This window comes from Indicator indicator, chromosome 14 (genome assembly GCF_027791375.1).
Source record: "Indicator indicator isolate 239-I01 chromosome 14, UM_Iind_1.1, whole genome shotgun sequence".
NCBI classification, from domain to species: Eukaryota; Metazoa; Chordata; class Aves; order Piciformes; family Indicatoridae; genus Indicator; species Indicator indicator.
In genome coordinates this window covers 17,013,480-17,037,228 of record NC_072023.1, presented here as the reverse complement: position 1 = coordinate 17,037,228, position 23,749 = coordinate 17,013,480, and the positions used below count along the sequence as shown (strand labels likewise).

At 43.0% G+C, this 23,749-nt stretch overlaps 1 protein-coding gene across 4 annotated transcripts in view; it reads right to left on the bottom strand.

The window, feature by feature from the left end:
- The window catches only part of DENND5B (DENN domain containing 5B), a 105,788-nt gene extending 83,329 nt beyond the window's left edge, over positions 1-22,459 (bottom strand). For all 4 annotated transcript variants that reach the window (XM_054386547.1, XM_054386548.1, XM_054386550.1 and 1 more), the window contains exon 1: positions 22,348-22,459. In XM_054386547.1, coding sequence (XP_054242522.1) covers positions 22,348-22,459 — 112 coding nt within the window. The remainder of the gene's footprint in view (positions 1-22,347) is intronic.
- Between the last annotated feature and the right edge of the window lie 1,290 nt (positions 22,460-23,749).

Genomic DNA, 23,749 nt, shown 5'->3' with positions numbered 1-23,749 from the left:
AAATGAAGCAAATTACCAGTTCTACAGAATCACTGAACCGTATCTGCTGCAACCAAGAACAAAAAGCTCTTTCAGAGATTTGTGCATCAGTGTCCAAGTTCTCCATATCAGACACATGGATGGGGTGCTCCAAAACATTGCCAAGTCAGTCACTACACACAGTCCTTCAGAGCCTGCAGCAATGATTATGCATTACTTCAAATGGTGCTGTGCAATTGACAGCACCTTAGTAGAGGGAAAACATCGTGCCAGGCTAAGCCAGGAAGCTTCTAAAATGATCACAGACAAGACCTGTAAGGTAACTGTAAGTCGATAGTTCCCTGGTGGCACCTGGGAATTCTGACTGGCACAAGCTCAACCTTGTCAGGTGCAACACCTAAATAAAACACAGGGACAAATCGTGGGAGTATGGACAGGCACTTACTCAGCCTTAGGCTGAATCTTGTAATTGTGGTACAGAATCAAAGTTCCTCTCCTGCTCTGCAGCTTTCCTTAGATCTGGGAGATTTTGGGCCCCATTAAGGAGAAGCTTTACTTCCTAGGGCAAGCTCTTTTGTGGATATGAACCTAGGGAGTTAATTCCATGCTGATTCCTGTGACTAGCACTGCTAACATCATAATTTACCTTCTGATGCTTCCTCCCTAGTATTCTGAAGAAGGGAAATGCTTTTTTTTGCATGCATATTTCAGGAGAATCTTCTCCTGCTTGAACACACACGTTGAACATCATGTTCTAACATTTTAATGAGGTGTCTAAACCATGCTTGTTGTACTTAAACTTTAACAAGTTTTTAAAGCAAGATTTTAAGTTCTATGTTAATATTTCACAATGTGCTACACTACCTTCTGCCACTCCATACCAAATAGTTTATGCAGCCTGAAAAAGCTTTTTATTCAGCCAGGTACTACAGTTGTCCAAGACACAGCAAAGAGTGACTTGTGTTCTGCCCTAGGAAAATGCATTCCTTCACACACCTCCTTACAGCTGCTACTGGTCTTGCAAGACAACCAAAAGGTTTGTCCTTGTAAACCGAAGCTGTGGTAGGACATTGCAATATGAACTACAGGATGACATTGAAAAGATACATCAACTCATGTTTTGTACCATCGGGATATTTAATTTTCTTATCAACAATGACTAGTCCAGGTGCAGCGACCCAGAAGTCACACAGAATCCAGCCCTACTCACACAAGAGGCTCTCACAACTTTCAAAGACATTGCCCCCTGCCCCTTTTCTTCCAACAGAGATTTATTGCAGCAAATCATGATAAATAATGGAACCTTCAGCTTTTTGTAAAAAGACAAAGTACTTAAGAGTCTCTTTGTGAGGAGAGATTTAGCAAGATGACTTTTTTCTTCCTCAAACCCACAATGGATGCTTTGCATCAATCCTCATTAGAAGACAAGGTTTTAATACCACTGCTCCTCTTGAGGGACACCTCAGGAATACTTCATAGAAAGGAGGGAAGAGAAGGGAACAGCAGGGAAGAGCAGACAGCCTGAGCATAGGACTCCAGAGGGGAGCACCCCCAAATCTCTTCTGTTAGCCTGTGTCACTCCTTCCTAGATGCTCAGATGAAGATCTACTGAACCCTCAGGCAAACACAACATAAACCCCAAAATTAAAATGAGACCTATAAGCTCTCTTTTGCTATTTCTAGAAGGATACTGGGGGATCTCCCAGGAAATTTCTATGAACAAGCCGAAACTTTAGGCTTATAATCTGTATACTTATTGGCAGAACTGTAGTAAACTAATACACTGATAAACTGTCATGTCATAGCCAGTTGTTTCCTATGGAGGGTGGAGACTGTCTGGTAATAAATAATAGCAGTGAAAAAAAAAAACAGTGAAAAATGAACTGGATAAAATGAATTCACCGAAGAGCAAAATATCGATGGAATAAATCCATATTGATGACTCCATTACTTTGTTTCAACTGTTTTTGTGCTAAATGGTAGAGCAGTTTTGATTAACGCTGTGATTGCCTTGAACTTCAATCTGTTAATACTTTGGTTCTTCATATTCTTGCATCTGTTTGAAGGACCATGGCTTGTTGAGCATGAGTAACCATGCACTGAGAGGCTGCTGTATCATTTCAGACAGGTTTCCAAAATGCCACAGTGCACCAGCTTCCATTCAAGGGCAATGGACACACTGCTGCTGCAGTTTGACTACAAAGGAGGCCCAGCACCTTCCTGAGCTGGAAGAGTTTCCTAATACTGTAGAAAAGAGCAGTAAGCACATTGTTCAAAAATGCCAAACCTTCCTGTACCACTACAGTCCTCAGAAAGTCCACCTGGCAGCCTCAAGGAAGCAAATCAAATAGATTGCATCATTCTCTCTCTCACTTCCAAAAATGTCATCATATCTCAACAAGTTATGACTCCCCCCACATCGACTGAGCAAACCACATTCCAAAATCAGGCTAAAAGTTGCAACAGAATTGTAATACAGTGATGGGGATAAATCCCACCCATCAAACAAACTGAATATAGCTATACTGGCATCACCTGGATTATTCACAGGCTGAGGATGATCATGAAGAGAACTTGAGGTACATAGGAAACAGCGAGACAAAAACTTCCTTTGACATCAGTAGAGGACAAAAAGCTGAATCACCATTGTCCATGTCCACCCCATCACAGCACAGTGGGCTCAGCAGAAAGATGTATGTGCACACAAACAAGCTCTTACTATTTCAGTATGTAAATCAGCCTTTCCAAAGGGTAAGCAGGAAGATGTGCTGCCTTAGGGAGAGTTATTTCATAACACTGTTGATGAATCGCACTCCAGAGCAACACCATATACCAGCTATTGGACAAGATGGACAGGAATTGCCACGAGTTATCCACCATTACTGGGTAATAGCACTCTGAATCCTTGACCCTTTGGCAATCTAGGTAGACATTGATAGCACAGAACAGCATTTGTAGCTCAAACTACTTAAGACTGCCTGAATGAGATGACTCAGTTTTTAATTCAGCCTTCCAGCTAAATTTAATCCAGTAATACAACATATGGCAACAACTAAGATTAGTTGTCTTACATGAAATTGTTATGTTTCAAAATGGAAACTGCTTTCCTTGGGCATGCAGCAAGGTAAGACAGAAGGCAAAGGGAGTTGTGAGACTGTTTTCCTACTACGCAGGTTAAGGATTGCAAAGAAGATAAAGCTTGCAGAGCACACACTCTCTTGCATAAAAAGCTTACAGGCTCTCAGATAACTCTCTCCTCTTTGTTAATACTCCATAGAAACACCACACGTTGAAGAATAAGAAAACTTGTTTTGAAAAAAATTTTGAAGGAAAGAATTTCAGATATCATTGAATGGACTTAATGCTTTAAAAGCTGTCCAAATCTGTTCCATGCTCCCCCACACAAGATTTTTAGCAAGATAGTTCATCTAAGTCCTTTGCAGTTAAGTGTCACCAGTCAGGTCAGTTCAAATCAAGTCATGCATCTTCCTAAACTTTGTCATGAATGACTGTAAATCTCCTCTTCCTCCACTCACTGCTTTGTCAGTGCTGTACTAAGTGTCACTGCCACACCAAAACAGCTAACTCTGCTATTTGACAATATTTTCCCCTTATAACCTGGAAAAATGATCAGGCCTCTTGGAGGTTTTTGCTTATTTCTTTGGCTACAGATTTCTTCTCCTCTATAAGTGTCTGCAAGTTTGTTTTTCCAAACAGAAGTCTGTATTCCATTTTAGTGTGATTTTTAATCTCAAACTTTGTATCTGGGCTATTTTAATGCAGTGCACTAAAGGAAAAACAAACCTAAAAGATAACCTTAAGTTACAACGAGACAGAGTTACAAAGAGGTTCACTGACCCATATTCTTAACACCCCCTCCCACTATCCCACAAACACTATTCATTGCACTGAAAGTCATTTCCTCTGGGTCCAACAGAAGCACACAACATCTTCCTTAATCCAGGGCAGGAATCTCACACACCCACAGAGGCACACCCATGCCCACAGATGAATTGCATCACTCTTACTAATCAGTATTTTGGACAGCACAAATAGAAAGCGCTCACTCTAGGACTGAGAACATAAATCCAGCAGATAGCTTGACTGTTTTCACAAGGAAGTTAAATAGTCTTCTGTCTTGCTCTGTTGGTTGAAATTTGGCTTGCTTCTGAGGCACCTCAAATATATTCAAATACTACATTCAAATATACCTGAACAACTTGAGGTCTCTTTTTAGCTTTAAGACTTTGAAGAGTTAGCATTCATCTTGAATCAAAGCAACATGCCTTTTATGAGATTATTTGAACAACCTTCCTGCTCAGGCTTGAGTCTGTGCCCTCCAATTTCCTTCTCCACCTCAATTTATCTTCCTCCAATTGAAATCACTATTACAGCAGATGAGGTTTATCAAGTTTATCAAACAAAAACAGCAGCTCCTACATCTCTGGCTCCAAATAACTCAGATGGAGTGCACTGATTTGCACACTGCTCTTTCCCTTCCCAGTTGAAGTAACAACTAATTTGGTAGAATGTTAGTTCCCTACCTTTCCACTAGGGCAGACTGAAAGCACTCAGTGCTGAACTGGTTCAGAACCATCCATCTGCATGTGCAAATAACTGCATCTTCCATAGCCAGTATTTCCACTGCCCTGTACAAATAATACCTTTCTTTCCAGCAGCCTACAGGCAACACAGAACATAAAGCTCCTCGGGACCAACACCCAATGCCATGTCAGGATAAAAATTTACTCTTATTCTTCTTGAGACAAATAATGCTCCTGTGTAACGGGATGTGAAAATTCTTGGTTTCCTCTCACAGCTCCCAAGCAATCTCAGCTTTCCTTCTCCATAAAGCCTTGATCAGATTAGATGCATTCTCCAGAGCACAGCTTGTGCAGGCACATGCACACACAGACCTCCGCAAGGAAGAAAATCCCAGTGGTGGCAATCAATGCTGCCTGCGGTAAGCAATCCATTTCTATGTGTTGGACATATGCCCAAATGTCCCAAACTGTTGTCAGAAAAAGGAAATGACCCACCATCACCAACAGGTCAAGAAAGTATTCCAGTGCTGGCTTTCTAGTTTACACAGCATTTGCTCAGCGTTTTTCATCACCTCTTGGCAGCTTTGAATGCTGCTGACTAGTAATGGCAGGGATTGAAACTATGCCAGGGCTTGTTCCAGCTTGGCAAATTCAATTAAGTACAGCAGAAAAGGTCTCCTCTGATAGAGGCCAAGCTTCTTTGGTTAAACCAACTAAATCAGCTGCTATTTCTATGCATGAGTTTTCCACCATTTTTGTCCTTGCTTTTAAGTATTTTATCCAGTGCCCTCCTCCTCACTATCCCCCACCCCCTTTTTCCCCCCCTCAAAGCTGTAGAAAATATAAATACCACACAAAAAGAGAAGATGCAGTGGGAACTGCAGCAAGCTTGAAAGCTCCCAAGGAGTAATATATACACACGCTGACAAAAGCCTGGAGATCAGAAAGGGACCATAAACAGCATGTTGGCTTCTTAAACTCAACATTCATTTAAAAATACAGTGACAACTCAACACTGACTTCAAGTACTTGATGCATCATCATTGACTACTGTGTCCCATTATGAAATTTTTTCTTAAATTAAATCCTTTCAATTTTAATCTGCTCCTCTTAAGTTAACAAAGTCACTTCTGCAATGCTTCTTGCATCACCCTGTATTTTAGTGGAAGAGAGACAAGAGATTCTCAGCTTTGGTAATTTAAAGTTAACTGGATGAAAATGTTTGGCTTCCTCAAGCATATTTCCCAAGTTCCCATACAGATGTTAAGACTTGACACCACGGCACTGTTGCACCTAAAAGGAAACATTAAGGTTTTTCTGCAGCTTGAAAGGAGTTGGAGGTAGCCAGGTAGGCTGACTGCTCAGGCATACATTTTATGGCTGAGCCATTATGTCTCCAAAGAAAATCACCAGCATCAGCTGTCCTGAGATGGGTAGATTACATGGCAGGATCTGACAAGCCCTTCCCTGGCGAAATATTTAACATCCATAAAATTGCCACCTAGGAGTGTGTATTAGTAGAAGCAGCCTATGCTCAGACTATCTACTATCTATCAGCTCTGGTCTTTATGCACGAACTGGGTATGCCAGCATTTAAATAAACCCCAATGAGAAGGTATGCCACTTCTCCAGGCTTCAGGTATTCCTCTGGAGTGTTTCCCAGACTTGTTTCAGGATGGGATCTCCAAGGAATAGTGTTTGGGGAGAGGGGAGTTGCAGGGGGATGATGAACACAAGAACAGGAGGCGATGAACACAAGTCTCTAAATTAAGGTTTCTGCTAGTGGCTGGCAACTGGAACAAACAAAGAGAAAGTGTTGGTGGAAAATGCTGGTTTGCAGGAGGATGCCAAGATGCCTGGCACGGTGATGAAGGCAGGCTTTGCTGGCACTGTACATGGGCTGTCGTGTTTAGGGGCGAGTGGAGGGTGCCAGTTCCTTTTGGCTGCCATCACAGTCTTAATGTGACGTTCAGCAGCAGCACATGAACTCACTTTCTGCAACAAGGGGAGCATTGCACTTCAGCCCCATAGTCACTGATGCACATGTGTACCTGCACAGCTACAGCAGCCACATCAGTCACTCCCCCTAATAAAAAAAAGAAAAATATAAGTGTTAGGAAGCACTGTATCAACACCCACCCCCCTCTCCACCCCCCAGTATTGCACCAGGAGAGCAACTGGGTAAATAAACAGGCAGGACAAGATTGTGTGCCAGGACCTCTTTATCAGTGCTGGCAGCCCTGTTCATCTCCAGCTGGAAAGAAAACTGCAGAGACTTTGCTCACTATTTCTGCTAAACCCTGCAGTAGGATGTTTTCCTGCCCTTCAAACCTGGACTGCATGGCTCTGTGCTACCTCCAGTAGTTACACATAGAAACAATCCATTAACAGTAAGGTTAACACACAGCACACAAACAGATCATAGTTGTCAGCATGCCTAAGCCCTACAGGTCAGCTGGTCATTTATTCAAGAGACTGCAGCGGAATCACTGCAGTAAGGTAGGACTTTCCAGCCTCAATTAAAGGGGCAGAGTAAGATCAACTGTTTTTTCTGTTGTCCTTAAGAAAGCACAAGTGAAAATTCAAAGGAAGGATGAATATTATTTCCTCTCCAGTCTGTGCCTTGTATTCTTATGTATCAGAATAAGTGCAAACAACCTGAATGCAGCCACACTTTGCATTTCAGAGAGCTTGAATGGAGGCTGGAGAGAAGAACAAAACACACTTGGAGGTTGAATATTCTACAATAGAAGTATTTTAGAAGATGTCAGCCCATCACTAATGATATTTGGATGTTCAGCTTGCCTGGAGAAGGGCCAAATTGTAGTTCTGCTATTAACTGTGTTTAGTCTTGAAATTAACAGCTCAAATACAAAGGCTTAGCAGTTTTCAAGGTGGGGGGAGGGAGGAGGGGGCAGGAGGAAATCTCAACTTTTTCAGCATGCAAGCTGCATCACTTCTCCACAAAAACTTGCTTTTAGAAACAGATGGCAGCCTGCAAGACCCACAAATCCTTTGTCTGGAGTGGCAAACTAGGCCCTATTGCCCATCAAAGTCAACCATCACATTGTGAAGCACTGACCCTAACAAATCCATTATGTTTCTCTCTACCACAATGCTAAACCAGACAAAATGAGTCAGACTTAATAGGAAAGAGTGAGGGATTTTAAATCCTTTTCCCCACCATCCTCACAAAAATAATGACAAAGGGGACAGTCTGTGTTGACCCTTCACTTATGAGCCCTGCCAAGCCCTGCCATTAGGGCTACCCATTTGGGCCAGGGTACACAAAGGAGGATGGATTTGGGGTTGGAGCATTTATGTGGCATTGTGCAACAGCTTTGAAGTCAGCACACTGTGTCAGTCAAACTACCCACACAGTCAAGAGCAAATATCCCGAGCAGGAAAGAAAGGCCCTTATGCTAGCTGAATAATTAGGTCTGATGTGTTTTGCAGTTTCTCTGTCCTGCCTTCCCAGTTCTGCCAAAGTGCTGTGCAGATACACAGTGCAGAGACAGGGAAAGCTCTTCACAGGTAGCTGCAGGGAAGAGAATATAATGTTTTTTTTTCTCCTCCTGTGTCAGCTGAATTCAGGCAAAGGAAAGAGAAATGTGAGGAAATAGGATCTCATATCAAAGGGCTGCTGCTTTCAGTCAAGAGAGGAAACAACAGGGAAGCCTGCTGAGGAGGTGAGGGATGGAGCTATGGTGTGGAAAGGACTGAAAAGCCTTTTCGCAGCTATGGGTATTTGGTGCTTCTTGACACACAAAAGGAACCACCCATCACTGGTACTGTCAGCAGACATCTCCTGGCAAGGACTACTTTTGTCAAAGAGGAAAAAAAAAAATCTTTCTCAGTAACAGTGGGTCCAGTTTGTGAATGATCCAACTGCTTTCATCCTGCATATTTAAAAAGGAGGTACTTAAAAAAAAAAAAGTCACAGATTGGTTGGATTCTTCACAATCTACTAGAAATTGCCTCCCATCCCCTTTTACTGCTTTTCTTCAGCATAAAACAATCTTTCAAGGACATGGCAACGACAATGCTGAAATTCAAAGCACTGAGATCAAACGTGAAACTGACGCTCATTATGGCTAAATTATGTCACCTATCTGAAGGCTCAAGCTTATTATTTAAGACAATACAATAGTCATTAATCACGGCCATTGTGTAGTGTTCAAAAGGCGTCTAAAAAGAATACAAGGGAGATTTATTATACTACAGTGCCAGATTTAATTACATGGTTTTCTCCTCAGTATCTTGCTGCTTGTAGTTCACCACCTGTTTGCACCAGAGGACTTGAAATAAAGACACACCAGCCCTTGAGGGTAAGCATGCAAGAGATGGCTCATGGTGAGCTTTTGCCACGACTGCTGCAGCACAAGACCAGTGTGCAAAAAGAATGGACAGTTTTGAGGGCAGCAGGCAGGCAAACTGCTTGCACAGAGCTTCTGAAGTTTTAAACTTCCAGTTGCTTTTCTTATATATTTATGTGCGGGGAAAGTACACCACTAAGCTCCTGTAAAGGGGGAAAAAGACTTGCTGTCTTCTTCCTAAAGCTGCAGCATGAAGATTCATGCCCTCACCAACACAACAATGTATTTAAGCAATACTTCTGTCTGCTGGCAGCCTTCTGAGTTTGCATTTTCTTCTATAAATATTTAACGTGGAAGAACTGTTCATGTTACCCACTTTGCCCGAAGTGTTTTGACAGCCATGCTTACCACCTGACAATGATGCTCTATTTAACAGTGCAGCTGCAGACAGGATTTGGTTTCAGGTTTTATACAATATTGTGAAACTGATGACCTCCCACAAGATAAACCTGATAATACATTTTTAAACAGTAGAATTTAAATGTATTAGCAAAACAACTATCAGTAAGCCACTGCAAGAAAGCAAAACAGAAATTTAACTCCTCAGTGCAACAGGTTTGCTTAAATTTAGGTGAAATTCCTTTTTTTATTAAACATATTCAGAAAGTAAATTACAATCAACCCTACAAAAGCTAAGTAGCCTCCTGAAATGGTTTTCTCTTCAGGATAGAATAATTTCCTAACTTTCTGAACTGCAAATTATCATCAGCCCTCAGAGACCTCTACACACTTTTACCAACCAGTTAATTGAATTTGTTCACAGGATGGCAATGGCTCAAAGGACCAGGAAGGCAATGGCTCAAAGGACCACTTGGCCAGCCCTGAGGAACGTTTGGCCCCAACCACTCTAACATGTTCTAACAGACGCAGTATAGTTTAGCAGGGAATAATCAGAGTCAGTCTTTCACATCAGAAGATTACAACATTTTTCAGGTAGAGAAAGTTCATGTAAACCAAAAAGGCTTAAATAACCCAGTTGGTTAAAGTCACACAAAACAGCTCTGGTACTGTCAGTGACACTGAGAGGCATTTTATACTGCTCACTTCAACATGGAATCACTTAAAACGCTCCTTGGAAAAATTATGTAGAATTAAGACAAGACAGAGAAATCAAGTCCGCAATGTTTATCCTTTCTGATTTTCCCCCATGGCCCCCAAGCGTAGTCTGGGTTACTCAGGGGCTCATTAATGCACTCATCTATTACAAGCTTGCTGGAAGCACAGAGTGATGCCACTTCAGCATGGGCAGATTAATCAAGCGTGGATTGCCAACCTCCCACTGCACTGCAACACAACGCAATGCCATCTCTTTCTAGGCCCTGTCAGTGGAAAGAGTCAGCTGAATATTGCCATTTACTTCCAAGACAACTCATAAATGCAAAAGTGATTAGCAATCCCTTGCAGTGCCTTTTACTGGAGTTACTCAAAATTTTATGCACTTAATACAGTTTTATGACTCCTTATGCATCATTACCACTTTAACACGTAGGAATACATTCTCAGTTCTTAATATTGTCAGAAAGGTCAGAATAGCTTTTTAAAGCAATAAAGCATGAGGATGAGCTGGTTTATTTTTAAATGTGAGATGCGGAAAGATTAAGAAGGAAAATGCAAGTAGAAAGCCACCCCCCCCAGCATGTTCTGCTGCTGTATCTCCCATTCAGTGCATTTTGGTGAGGGCAGGGGGAGAAATAAACTGGTGCTTTTCTGTAGACTCTTAGATACAATAGCACCAACACAGCCAAATGTCTGCATCCTTTCATGGAGCTTAAGGAAGGACTTGGACCCAGCAAACAACTATCCTTGCATTGCTATTTATTGCCAAACATAGTTTTGCTCCCATTACCCATTATCACATTGTAGGAGCTGTTGTAGAATTGCTCTCTTAACAAATACTCTTCATTTCAGACTGAGAAGAAAAGACTAAGAAAGATGGCATTGACACAGCTGTATGATTTCACAGGTATGGGTGAAGAGCACTAGGAGTTATGTGACAGGATACTGGGACAGAAATCATGGTCCTGTCATTCGTAGCTCCTTTTGCTCACACAAGCCTGTTAGCTCTGTCTTCCTTCCTCCTCACTACCACAGGTTCCTCTTCATTTCCCGATGGGCAGGAGGCAATGCACATTCTGCTCGGACCCCAGCTATATGGCTGCCAATTAGCCTGCCAAGATACCCACATGGAGGGGCCTCTCTTGCTTTCTTAAGTGCTGCTGCTTTTGCTGCAGCCTTTGTATTATTGGAAGGTTAATTGGGATCTCTGCTCTAGTTGCAGGGATTTCAGGAAAAAAAAAATTCCAAACCTATATATTTTTAATTTCACCTTTGACAAAATTTAATTGACCTATGGGTGCAGAAGCTGCAGATAAGGGTACAGATTATTTTGGAAGGTTGTTGGTTTTTTGGGTTTTTTTGAGGAAACAGGTCTAGTGTGATCACATTATCAATCACACCAGCCGGGTTTTGAGTGTGGTAACACTAGACTATTAACAACGCAGATGGTCTCCTGCTTAGCGTCAGCTTCCTTTTTGAGCTATTCAGTGCACCACGAGCAATGCTGGGGCACAATCAGAAGTCGTTGCCACAAAATGTTGACAAAATATTAACCAATAACTGAAACCCAAGCCAGATTTTGAATTGCAAATAGTTCTCAGATCTTCATCACAATCAGATACGATATATCTTGGACGCTCCACTGCTCTGGGACAGACCAAAATCTGTGCCTTTTCTCCCCACCTCCTCGACAAATGTCTCTTCCAGCACTAAGCACAGACCTGCAGGCGAGGAGCGTGAATACATCCAGCCCTCAAGACAAGATGTTTTCTCATTCTTATTCCTGCTGAAAGCACAAAAGCTGAACTAATCGGGGCTCTCAGCCCCTAGGTCACAGCCAGGGCACCCGAGCTGGAGACCTCAACTCTTTCTCACCTGCTGACAGGGACAAAGCAGGGCTGAGGGGTCCGAGCTCATTAAAGCAGAGTTTTCATGGGAAGTTCAGCTCACATTAAGCTAGAGGGGATTTTGTTGGTGGTGAGCTTTTTTTTACCAGTGTGTTAGGCTGAGCAATTTTCAACAGCACTCTTTCTTTCCCTCCCAACTCACTGCCCTGTGGGCAGCTCCAAGAAAAAAGAAAACAAAGGCACAGGCACAGAAATGACAGTATGTTATTAACCAGAATTGCTATTGTGAAAGTTAACATCTCCCATTACCATTCCTCTTTTTGCTACATATGACGGCAGCCCAGAGCTACAGTTGCCTCACCCTATGAGATATTCCTATTTATACAGGAAAAAACGATTATTTAATAGCATTCCTTACACCGGAATTCTTCAGCTCTTAGTCATTCCTTGAATTGAAATAGAAACACTGGACTACATATCCCTACTTGAATTAAGAGTGTCAAACAACATCTGCTATCACACTTTGCTAAAGTTAGAGTCAACATATTTGCAGATACTAGTAAGACAAACATGTCTTGAATAGCATCATACTGGGAAAAAACACTAAACACCTAATTCATCTGTGCTGAATGGCTGTTATCCCGATTTCCAGAGATCTTCTCCCTCAATAAATTGATAACATTTGTCGTTAGACACAAAGATTGACAACCCAAAAAGGGGCGCATTAGAGACACCCTAGTATCTTTCCTCCTGGCCTTGACATTCTTCAAGTGTTTACAAGACACAACACAGAGCAGAATACACCCTTCATAGCTCTGCTACAGAGCATACATCCAGCATCAGTCATTACAAAGCACCTGGCAGATTTTAAACATGGAGTCATGAACAGCCATTTCATCTCCTTTGTTGTTTTCCTTTGGGTTTTGTTTGTTTGGTTTTGGTTTTGTGGGGTTTGTTTGGGTTTGTTTTGGTAAGGTCAAAACTCTGTCCCAAATATTCAGTGCTGTGTATTTCCAAACTGTTGTATAGGGAAAATAAATAAAGTGAGAAAGCACAATATCTACATTACAAAAAGTCCCACTCTAGAAACTGTGCAACAGCCTTTCATCTCCCCCACACCAGCCAGCATCACAGCCAAGAGCACCAGAGATGTGGTTTTGGTTCTAAGTACAAGAGCACATCTATGTTAACAGAGATGTTGTTCTGGTTTTAAGTACAAAATTGTCCTGAATTTTAAATTAATGCCAGAGTATTGCGCAGCATAAACCAAACAATAATACCAAGTGGGAATACTGATGGAAAAATAGTATTGAGTAACTAACTAATCAGCAAATCCTCCCCTCCCTCAATAATGAAAAGCCAAATATTTACTCAATTGCATATTGCATTCTTTGCTCAAAGACTTCATATTTTGTAATTTTACAAATAAATCTTGATTGTCTTTCCTGAGCATCTCACGGGAAACCAAAGGGCCCAGCTGCACATATTTATACCACCTGACTGGATTAATCTCAGCAGCAACCTGCAGAAAAAGCAGGAGAGGGGGGGCTCCTAAATCAGGGATTCAGACCCTCCAGCAAGAACCTGGGTTCCAGAACCCACCAGATATCTAAAGTCAGTGTAAACAATACCTATCTGGACCATGAAAGCAGCATCCTCCCCCACCAGGCTCCAGCTGTACCCCAAAAGTTAGTCAGTCCAAAGCAGACTGCTTGGTCCATTCGATAAACATTTCATTGAGAAATTACCAGTTAAGTGAGCACTTGGTTTCATTGTTTCCTTACAAAGAGCTCAGCCCTATTGTCTTTCAGTCACAAGACTGGAAGCACCTCTGGTAAGGAGGTAAGGAGCATCCCCAGCAACACAGGTGACATTGCCTTACGGCACATGGCACTGCATGTGTGTGTTTGTGAAAACAGCCACACACAGAAATGAGCACAGCTTCATATAGATGCTAAGGGGGAAATGCAAATTCACACAAATAATTTCAGTCATCCATGAAAAGCAGCAGCCACACACACTTGTCCCTGCTTACTCAGAATGGTGTTTCAGATTAAGCCCCTTTACCCTTCGACATGGTAGTCTTTAACATGACGAGAGAATGCCAAGAAGGGGGTGAACAGAGGATTCTTCCAGCTTTCATGCAGTGCAACCTATCACCACACAACTTCAAAGCATTATTTGATTCAATTTCATGTAAAGCTTGGGGGTTTGACTGTTTTTTGGGTTTGGGGTACGTGTATGTGTGTGGACGGGGGGCTTTGTTGGGTTGGTTTGGGGTTTTTTTTGTTTTTTTTGGTGGGGGTTTTGTTGTTGGTTGGGTTTTGGGGGGGGGTTTTCTTGGTTTGGTTTTTTGTTGCCTTTTTTATTTGCCTGATTGGGGGTGTGTGTTATTTTCTTTTTTGGTTTGGTTTCTTTTTTTTTTTTTTTAATTAATTCCTTAGGTCTAAGAATTATTATTGCAATTTAATGAATAATTTGATGTAAATCAAAGCCAAGTCTATGCTCCAAGGAGGAGCTCACTCTCTGACATATTTAAATATTGCTTCTGACCACAAATCAAGAACTGCTGACATTTTTGTATAAATCCATAAAGAAAAACGTTTTTCTCCAGTGAGAGAGCCAGTCTTCTTCACCAAAGCCAGATGCCTATCCCCTAATATTATACTATACTAAAACTTAGTTTTTATATTATACCTGAGATTTATAAAGGTTCTTCAAAACAACTCTACACAGAGTATATATTAGCAAGGGAATATTCTTTCCATTTCACTTTAAGTATCTGTTTGGGTGCTTTGATGTTATTGTTCATGGACTGGGTTAGGTGGAGAAAGAAACAAAACATCACACCTTGAAGGAGCATGGCTTCATGTTCCCAACAAGGCACCTTCACCAGCCTCGGATGCCCTAAGGAGAAAGCTCTCAGCTAAGATACAATGATCAGACAGCTGAGTAAAACTATCTTTGACTCCAAGCAAGGAGCACCAGCCGGACACCACAGCATTAACTCCATTGAAGTGCACACACTGGTTTGTTTTCTTTCATTTGTGTTTTTCATTGACTCCAGCCTCCACTGGAGCAGATCAGGAACTGCAGTGGGGAGCAGTGTGCCAGCCGTGTATCCAGCACCAACCGACGCAGAAGCTTTGCAGGCTGTACATTTGCCAGCACACTTCAGGGACAAGCTGGCATTGAGGACAACTTGATTAGTCCATGACAAGCAGGTGAAAGAGGACAGGCAAGAGGGCCCTGACACCCCTGTTCTGCTGGCTTGTACGCATCTTAGCCTTTTCTGAAGCAGCTTATTTTGCAGGGATTCCTACAGCAAGTTCCACACTAGCACAGATGTGTGGGCAGGGTGTTAGGGTGCTGGCACAGCTCCTGCAGCACTGGGGAATTGCTCTGGAGAGGACAGAAAAACATCACAGGCAAAGAACTGAACAGAGAAATCAATGCTACGGTCACACACTGCCCTGAGCAATTCTGACATATTCACAGTTTCTGCTTCCCTGTTTTCAGTGGGACAGGTGTCGCCTTTCCCCAGATGCTGCCATCCTCCAGTGCCACAAGGACCACCACAAAGATGCACATCAACACAGGAGCCTCTCCACTGGCAACAGGGACCTGCACCTTCAACATAAGCTGAGAAAAACCATCTCTCTTCATGCTCCCCGACAGTACCTAGCTGTGACAAGGCCTGATCTGGCACTGGTAGGCTTCAGAATGTGGCACATTTGCCTTTCAGTGCTCTCTGCCTGAGGAAGGTGGCTGTGATCCCAGGGATCCTGGCTCTCCCCAGCCACTGCACCACTAAGCTGCCAGGATGGGGCGAGTGGTGAGTTCAAGCCGATGCGCAGGAACAAGATTAGAGTTGGATTTAGGTCGTTCTTGCAAAGGACAGCAGCTCAGCCATTCTGCCTGCCAGCTATGTGAAGGAAAAAGGCTACCTAGGGGAGTATTAACAGGCCAGTTACTAGGATTTTCACTGAAAAGACACCCTCGTACACCATCACACCTTCATCTGTGCTACCCAGCAGCTGCTGGCAGCAAAACAGCCTCCAAGAGTGCTAGAGGGTTTAGTTGTTCTAAGTGGAAATTAAAACAGCAGCTTATCTGATAGAGGAAGTACAAGAAACTTCTCTGGTTTAGAATTAGTGAAATCAGTGCTATTGATAGGAATAATGATGTTTTCTCAACCCAGTCAATACTTTATTTTCAAAGGAATACAGTATAAAAAACTTAGATGAAGGCAAACGTGTAACTGAATAGTCACACCAGGTCTGGGGAAGCATTTAAGTTCAGCATCTCTCTGGTATAGAGAAAGACAGCACTAAAACATAATAATAATAATAATACATCACAGCCATTAGCAATTCCACAAGCAACTCCACAAGAGTTACTCCTCACTGTACCTGGAGATGATACTTGTCAATAATATTGACAGTTCTTTACGAAAAGCACTGTTTCCTTTGGCTGCAGAAATCCTCCTACAGAAGCTAAGTATTTAATGTATAATTCAGAAACCTATTAAAAAAAAAAATCTGTGTGGTGTTCCAATGGAATTCTGTTTTTCCCCAGCAGCAAAAAAACTCCACGTTTAGAATAAACCATCACACCAACTATCCATGCCACCACCTTTAAAGCTGTAGAGACAGCAGAAACATTACTTCTACTTCAGCACCAAGTGGAGGTTGCATGAAAGCAGAGATTATCTCCATACTGGCCTTAACTAGAAACACAACACTTCTGCAAACCAAGAACAAAAGACTTGTTTTCACATGAACAAAGTATTAACCCAGCTGAGATTTTTATCACACAGGTTTCCTAAATGTATACCCAGTGTTTCCTTGTTTAGTATGACAATTTACAAAAAATCAGTTACTTCAGTAAACCAGCTACTCCATCCAATCCCCTCATCCCTGAGACTTGCTTATTCAAGCTGTAAAAGTCAGATGCTGTGTTCATGTATTGCTTCCTAAGGGCAGCAGGAGGAACGCTTGAGTCCCACACCTCTCTCAAGTCTCATGATGATCAGAAATCCTAAGCAATCTACTACAACTGCTTCTGAGAAGTTAGTTAAGTATTGCTAAACTGTACAACATAAACCATGTTCTCTTCTACCCATACCACTCTTGCCCACATCCAGCCTACTTAATCTGGACAATCCTTCTGAAAATGCTTTGTGCAACTCTGAACTGTACTCAAGAGATGAAATGCAAATCTCCTGTAGCCTGCCTTTCATTTGTGGCAACTAAGCAAGTCATGAAGATGGGATCACAACTGTTTGGATATTCCTCGGTGAAGGGAAATTTCTCAGTATATTTCCATCAAACTAGGAAAAACCACAATTACTTATTTTCAGAAAAAAAGTCAGGAACACGAGAAGTCATATTGCTGAGTTCTCTGGCACTGCAGGGTGATTTGGCACAAAGGAAGTGCAATGGAGAACTGCAAGGGCTGCAGGGAGACTCTGCAAGGACTGAGCATGCAGGTGCCAAGCAAAAGGTCTTTTAGCTTTCTAAAAATATAAGCCTACTAGTAGGAAGTACAGGCTGCAGCATGCCCTGTTCGGTTTTCAATGTTATGAACAGAAGTGACATTTCATTGGGTTAAAATTAAGTATCAATATCTGGATACTTGTAGGGAAACAGCACAAGGTAGAAGTGAGGCCAAGACTAGATGGTGTAAAGTATCTTGATAGACAAGATACAGTAACTAGAATGTCTCCTCACTATAAGCATAGTCTTGAGGTAATACTTTAGGGTTTATGTGTGGGGAGAAAAGCCATTACATTTTAAATTTCACACAGCAAGAGGGCTGCCACATTTCCACCAATGTTCATATTCTGAGATGCAGAAGGCACCGTCCAACACGGCCCCTCAGGTCTCATCCCATGTTGGCTTACTGCATCCTCTTTCCTTTCAAACTGCCCCAGCATCAGCATCCTCAGTGGAGCGTGGACCATTCTTTCCACTTGGGAACAAAACACCCATCCTTAATTCTGTCTTTACTTTCCTCCAACAGAAGATATTTTAATTTCTTTTTTTACTTGAATCATTTGTGTTCTGGATTTTTCTGAATTGTAGTTTGCAACTCACTGCAACAAGATACTACAAAATTCAACATGCTCTCAAAGCAAAATGCAAAAGCTGCTGCAGCCAGAAAAATCTCATGCCTTGCACATAGACTGTAAGTGTATACACTATATACTTCTAAGTATTTTATAAATACTACCACATCATCCAGCTCATTAATGGAAAGGGTGAATAGAAGTGACAGAGAACTGACCTCAGGGACCCCACTCACAGTATTTCCCTGGTATAATAACTAACCTTGGGTACCTCTGTTTTGAATGCAACTTTTCTTTTTGTATTATTTATGCATCAGCTCCTTGTGATAGTTTCACCTAGACTGTATTTCCCTCCTGTGCTTTTAAAAAATATGAGAAGGTATAAAATTATATATAGTATGATAAAACATGTAATAGAAACAACTTAATGAACAATAAAGTCTCTTTAAGGCAACGTTAAATATTAACTAGAACATTTAAGCACATGCAATTCCACGACTAAGTCTCAAAATGGCTTTACATGAAAAAAGTAGGCATGAAGATGAAAGAACTGAAATGTATTTTCCATCAGTTCTGAACATAAGAGAACAATCTCCTTCGGTCCTATTTTAGCATAGTTCAACAGGGCACAGAAGCCAATACTGAAATTTGCATGCTCTTCACATCAAATGCTATTTCATATCAAATACCCTGATTTTCTGACCTCTCCAAGTGCTAGGTGCTAAGAAATTTTTCATTTCCTTTCCTCCCTCAAATCCCTAGAAAGATTTTTATCCCCTCTTCTGTCCTTGACTGAGAGCTTTGTGATAGTTCCACAAGTATTTTGACAGCATTATAATTCATATGTTACTTTGCTGTGTGCCTGGATGCACTACCAAGTTGAGCAATACGTAATCAGCTTTTTACCTATTGAAATTAATTCACTTAAAATCCCAAAATTAATTCACTTAAAAAAAAAAAACAAACAAAATTAGTCCACCTGGAAAGCCAGCTGTGGAGCAATTTCTTCTTAAAAAAAAAAAAAAAAAGGAAAATCTGTACCACAAGACAGCACATATACAAAAGAGGAAAGAAAAGAAAGAAGGAAAGAAAATCCAAGCAAAATGAACCTCTTGCATGGTGAATGAACCTCTTGCATGGTGGAAAACTCTCTCATCTACCAAATTTATTTTAAGCACTGAGAATCCACATATATATACATATATATATATATATATATATAAAGCAAGTCACTTCTCCCTGAAAGTATGTCAAGACCTTATACAACTTTAAAAGCTTTATTTCATTTTGTGAACAGACCTAACGACTTTACAATAAGAATTCAAAATGTAGTTCTCACCCTGCCTCCAGGAGCATCCTCAAAACATTTCACTTCATGCCTGATGCAGCTGACCAAGGGGGTTGGTGGTTTGTTTGGTTTTGTTTTTACCGCCGAGGGTTTGTGGGGAAAAATATTTTGGACTTAAACCATCAGGCAAGGAAAGCCTTCACACAGGAGTGGTCCCAGTCTGTCTGCAGGTCAGGGAGCTCCAGATGACAGCAGAGCTGACTCACCAGCAGCTCCTTGGCATGCCACGTGCCCTGGTGAGGTGTCTGTGTCTCAGCTGATTATCAGCAGGTCAATCTAGAAGTCAAAAATCCCTGGAGAATTTTGTGACTTTGGCTTCTCTGTTCACAGGAGAGGCCCTGGGGTCCTTGGGGCTGTGGAAGAGCTCCTCTCAGGCTCCTCTGCTCAGCCCTAGCACCACTCCTAATCAGTGAGACCTGGCTTGAGCAAGGCACTGTGTATGCTAGATGTTAAGGGATTCACAGGTTTGGAGATCAGCAGTTTCCTGATTAGTTTGCTAAACTGAGGGTAACCTGTATGGTGGCTTGTCACAGCAACTTTTCACTGATACTGTGACTTACCACATGCTCCTTAAGCATGACAATAGTAAGATGGAAAGCTATCACAGCTACATAATTCAGTGCTTAAAGGACAGAGATCATTCCTTTCTACAAAATGTCGCAAGGCCATTTTTAGAAAGACCAGCCTTCATTTGTGGGTTTCTTGTGATACCATAGACTTTCTGTTCCCTCAAGCATCTTCCTCCTCACCTATTCTCATAATTCAATCCTAGTAGTTCAGTTTTTGAAATCTGTAACACAGATTTCTAAGAGGGATCTCACTAGTACCCGTATATAATGGCATTAATACCCCCCAAGCTTTAGCAGAAATGTTTTCTTAGCTACATCTAAAACCAGTGTTGTTTCTTCCACAGCTGCATTGTATTTGTGGCTCACAGCACTCCCTGTTCTTCCCTAACATTTCCAACCACTGAGCTCCCAGCTGATAGCAGAAAGCTCTTGTCATGAGTCCCTAAAAATACGACATTGCTCAGCAGCAATTATTAAGTCCCATCATCTTTCTGTTAATCCACTTATCCGCTTCTTCCTCTATCATACCCCAACTCTCCTTGATATTCAGAATAGCTCCCAGACTGGCCTTACCAAAATGCTTGTATGCTCAAACCATACTGCTGGACCTTGGCTAGTTTAAACCAGTTACAAAGACCATTCTACTTGTTACTTCCTATTGAAGGGAGGGGAAAGAAAATTTAAATATCTGCCCCACTTGCTTCAGAAAGAAGTACTTGTGGCAACTTCACTTTGAAATTATTCATAGTTGCATTATATTTTATAAATGGGCATACCCTAGATATGCCAAAATGTCATTCTTTAACTGAAAAATGAAGAGGGAGACTTCCTTTAGCTTTGAAGTCCGTTTAGTGTTGCTGGAGCAGTTCAGCTAAACCCACTGAATGATGATAAAAAATGAGCCCTGTAGCTAAGCCACTTACACTGCATGAACCCACTGCCTTCAGCCCATCCTTGAGGAGTGCTCCCAAAGAACACAACTGCACATCTCACTGGGAAATGGAGCAGAAATCAGCAAAAGACAAGTTTGGAAGTCTGGGTATTCATTAGGGAAGGCATAGCCTGACAATCCACACTGGTTTAAAAATAGTTTATTTTAGATAGAAGGGTAGTTTATTTTAGATAGAAGGGTTCAAGATGACTTCAAGTTTAAGAAGCTGAAACCCTAAGGTCCTATTATGCAAATCAAACCCTGTACACCATCAGCTGGCAGATGGCTCACCAGTCAGGAGTTTTCCACTTTCAGAAGCAAAACTCAAACCATACAATTGCAGCCATTAATACATATGAAAAAGGAAACTGACATTAAAGCACTTTTGACTAATGCTTTATCTCTGAGATCCCAGGACTAGCTCCAGTGTGTGCTCATTGCAAAGGGAAAAGATTGAAGTACCCTGTGTTCAGATAAAGCTCCTCAGAACGTCAGGTACATGTACACACCCCTTTTACAGGTGACAAAAATATGAACTTCAATCAGGGTGTACGTTGATCAGTAATGCAGATCACTGAGTCCTTCTCTTACACAACCAGAAGGCAAGGTACTTCCTGATGCAATAGCGGCAGAGACCTCACCAGGATCCCATCACCAGGCACCGGTGCCCACCACTGCAACTTCAGTCATGTACAGCTCATTTGCCTGCAGTGTGAATGCACTGGAGCAGTCAAATGTATATGCTAAGGGCTTTCCAACTCTTAACTCCGTGAGATGTTTAGCCTCCATGCAATTAAGTCCTGTTACTGACCTCACAGTCTTGTATGTAAAAATTTGACTTAAAACAGTTCCTTCCACATAAAAAAAAAGGGACATTCAGGAAGGAATACTACCCTTCCCCAATATAATCAGCTCACATCCATTCATGAACCTTCCAAAAATAAACATTTTAGAAAATGTGTTAGATCATAAGTCATTATTTTTGTCTTCGATTCTGTAACGTTCTTGGCGGTGGAAGGGGAAGCAAGGATGCAGGCAGACTATTTCTGAACAGACAGAAGATGCGACTAAAGCGACATAATTAAAGATGCAATTCCATTAATTTATTCGGTTCTTCCTAGACAATTCCCCTCCCTTTCCACTGCAAATAGGGAAGAAAACGCATCTGCCACCCCCGGAAAGCTCATTCATTCTGCTCCCGACACTTCCATAACCCTTGGTATCCTCCCTTCAGTCGCACCGGGCCAGCCGTGGCTGAGCCGCGGCACCCACCAGCCGAGGGCGGGCGAGGGCTGCCTTTCCCCTTCCACCCTTAGGGACCAGGGGCAGCGGCGGGTCGGCATAACTCGGCCTGCGGGGAGGGCGCATCCCGGCGCCCGGCAGGAGCTGCCCGGAGGTGGAAGATGCTCCATCAGCCCTCTGCCGGATGCTTTATCCTCCAAAGCTGTTCCCTCCCTGCGGGTTCTGCCGGCTCGGCGACTCCCCCATCCAACCTCCCTTCGCCCCCTCCTTGCTGGGGGAGCAGACATTTTGCAGCAGCAGATCGCAAAAGCCCGGCAAGCCGCATCGGTGCGGGTGCGGGCGAGGCCTCCGCGCCGCGCCTGGCCCCAGCGGCACCGCCGCTCACCTGCCAGCTCGTCGGGCTCCAGCCCGCTCTCCGCGTCGATGCCGCACAGCACGAAGTAGTGGGCGAAGCGGCAGGGCGCCGCGCCGGGCCCGGGGGCGCCGCTCCCGCTCATCCCGGCGGCGGCGGCGGCTCCCTGCGGCACCGCGGCTCTGTGCAGCGGCGGCGCGCCCAAGGGCCGGTCACAGCGCGCCGCCCCCCATTCCCGGCGGTGGCGCGCAGGCCGCGGCGAGCACCGAACACCGGCTCCCGCGGGTGATCGAAAGAGAGCGGGCGACCGAGAACACTGGCTGGCAGAGAGGCTCCTCTGTCAGCTGAGCGGGGCGGGGGCAACGGGGCGGGCGGCGCCGCACTGATCGCCCGGCCCCCGCGGGGCATTTAAACCTTGGGAGGCAGCGGTGGCCTGGCACCTCCCTCGCCTGTTTCCTAGCTCTTATCGGTGGTTTGGGTGTAAGGGGTGCGGGACAGCTCTAGGCGACCTTGTGCCTCCGCGTTGCTATAGGAGGTAACTAGGAGCCCCCGGTATCACGAATAGGGGAGGTTGGCTTTTATTTAAGTAATAAAATGAGATGCTGCTCTCTGCGCGAGGGGGGAGCTCCTGACTTGCCACAGCCAGAACTAGGACGACCATCGGCTGCGCCTAGCATTTCCTGAAGGAAGGTCGCTTCGGGAAATGGCTTTTTCTTCTCCTGACCCGAATGTCGAAACAACAATCCGAATGCCAGGGAGGGCCTGATTGAAAGATTGGGGGGCGGGGGGGGAAGGGGGGGGCGGTGGGCTGGCGGATGGGTTTTGTGCGGTCCCCGTCCCAGCACTGTGACCGATGTTAACCGCACCACGTTAGATCCTAGGATGGAGAAATATGTCCTTGCTACACGCGCTCTGTTTCAAAGGGAAATTCTAAACTGTTGAAATGTTGCTTCATTCCCTGTTCGTTTAAGATTTACCAACCACTCTGCCACGTCCAGGCAGAAATCAGTATTATTTTATCCCCGTTGCTTAAAAGCCTCACAATTAAAATTATTCGATGCTAAACAATTTGGGAGTGGCACCTGCATTTAAAGGGACAGAGATAATTCTTCACAAGTTTTGGGGTTTATTTTTATTCTCTGAAGTGATGAGATCTCTGCTTATGTCAGATAATTCTGCCATCTGTCTATTTAAAGGAGGTTGTTTGCAGAATTCAGTATGCACTCTCATCCTTCTGAGTTTACTTGTCTTGGTCCATGCAATCTATAATAATTACAGTATCATCCTTTGCTTGTGGTGAACTCTTATGACCTCTTTCATGTACCTCTCAGCATCATGAGCCATGTTTTTTCTATGATTTATGTCTGTGCTTATTCAACAAGTGCCTTTGATAAAGAAATGCCTGCAAGGAACCTGATATTTCATCCAGGAGAGG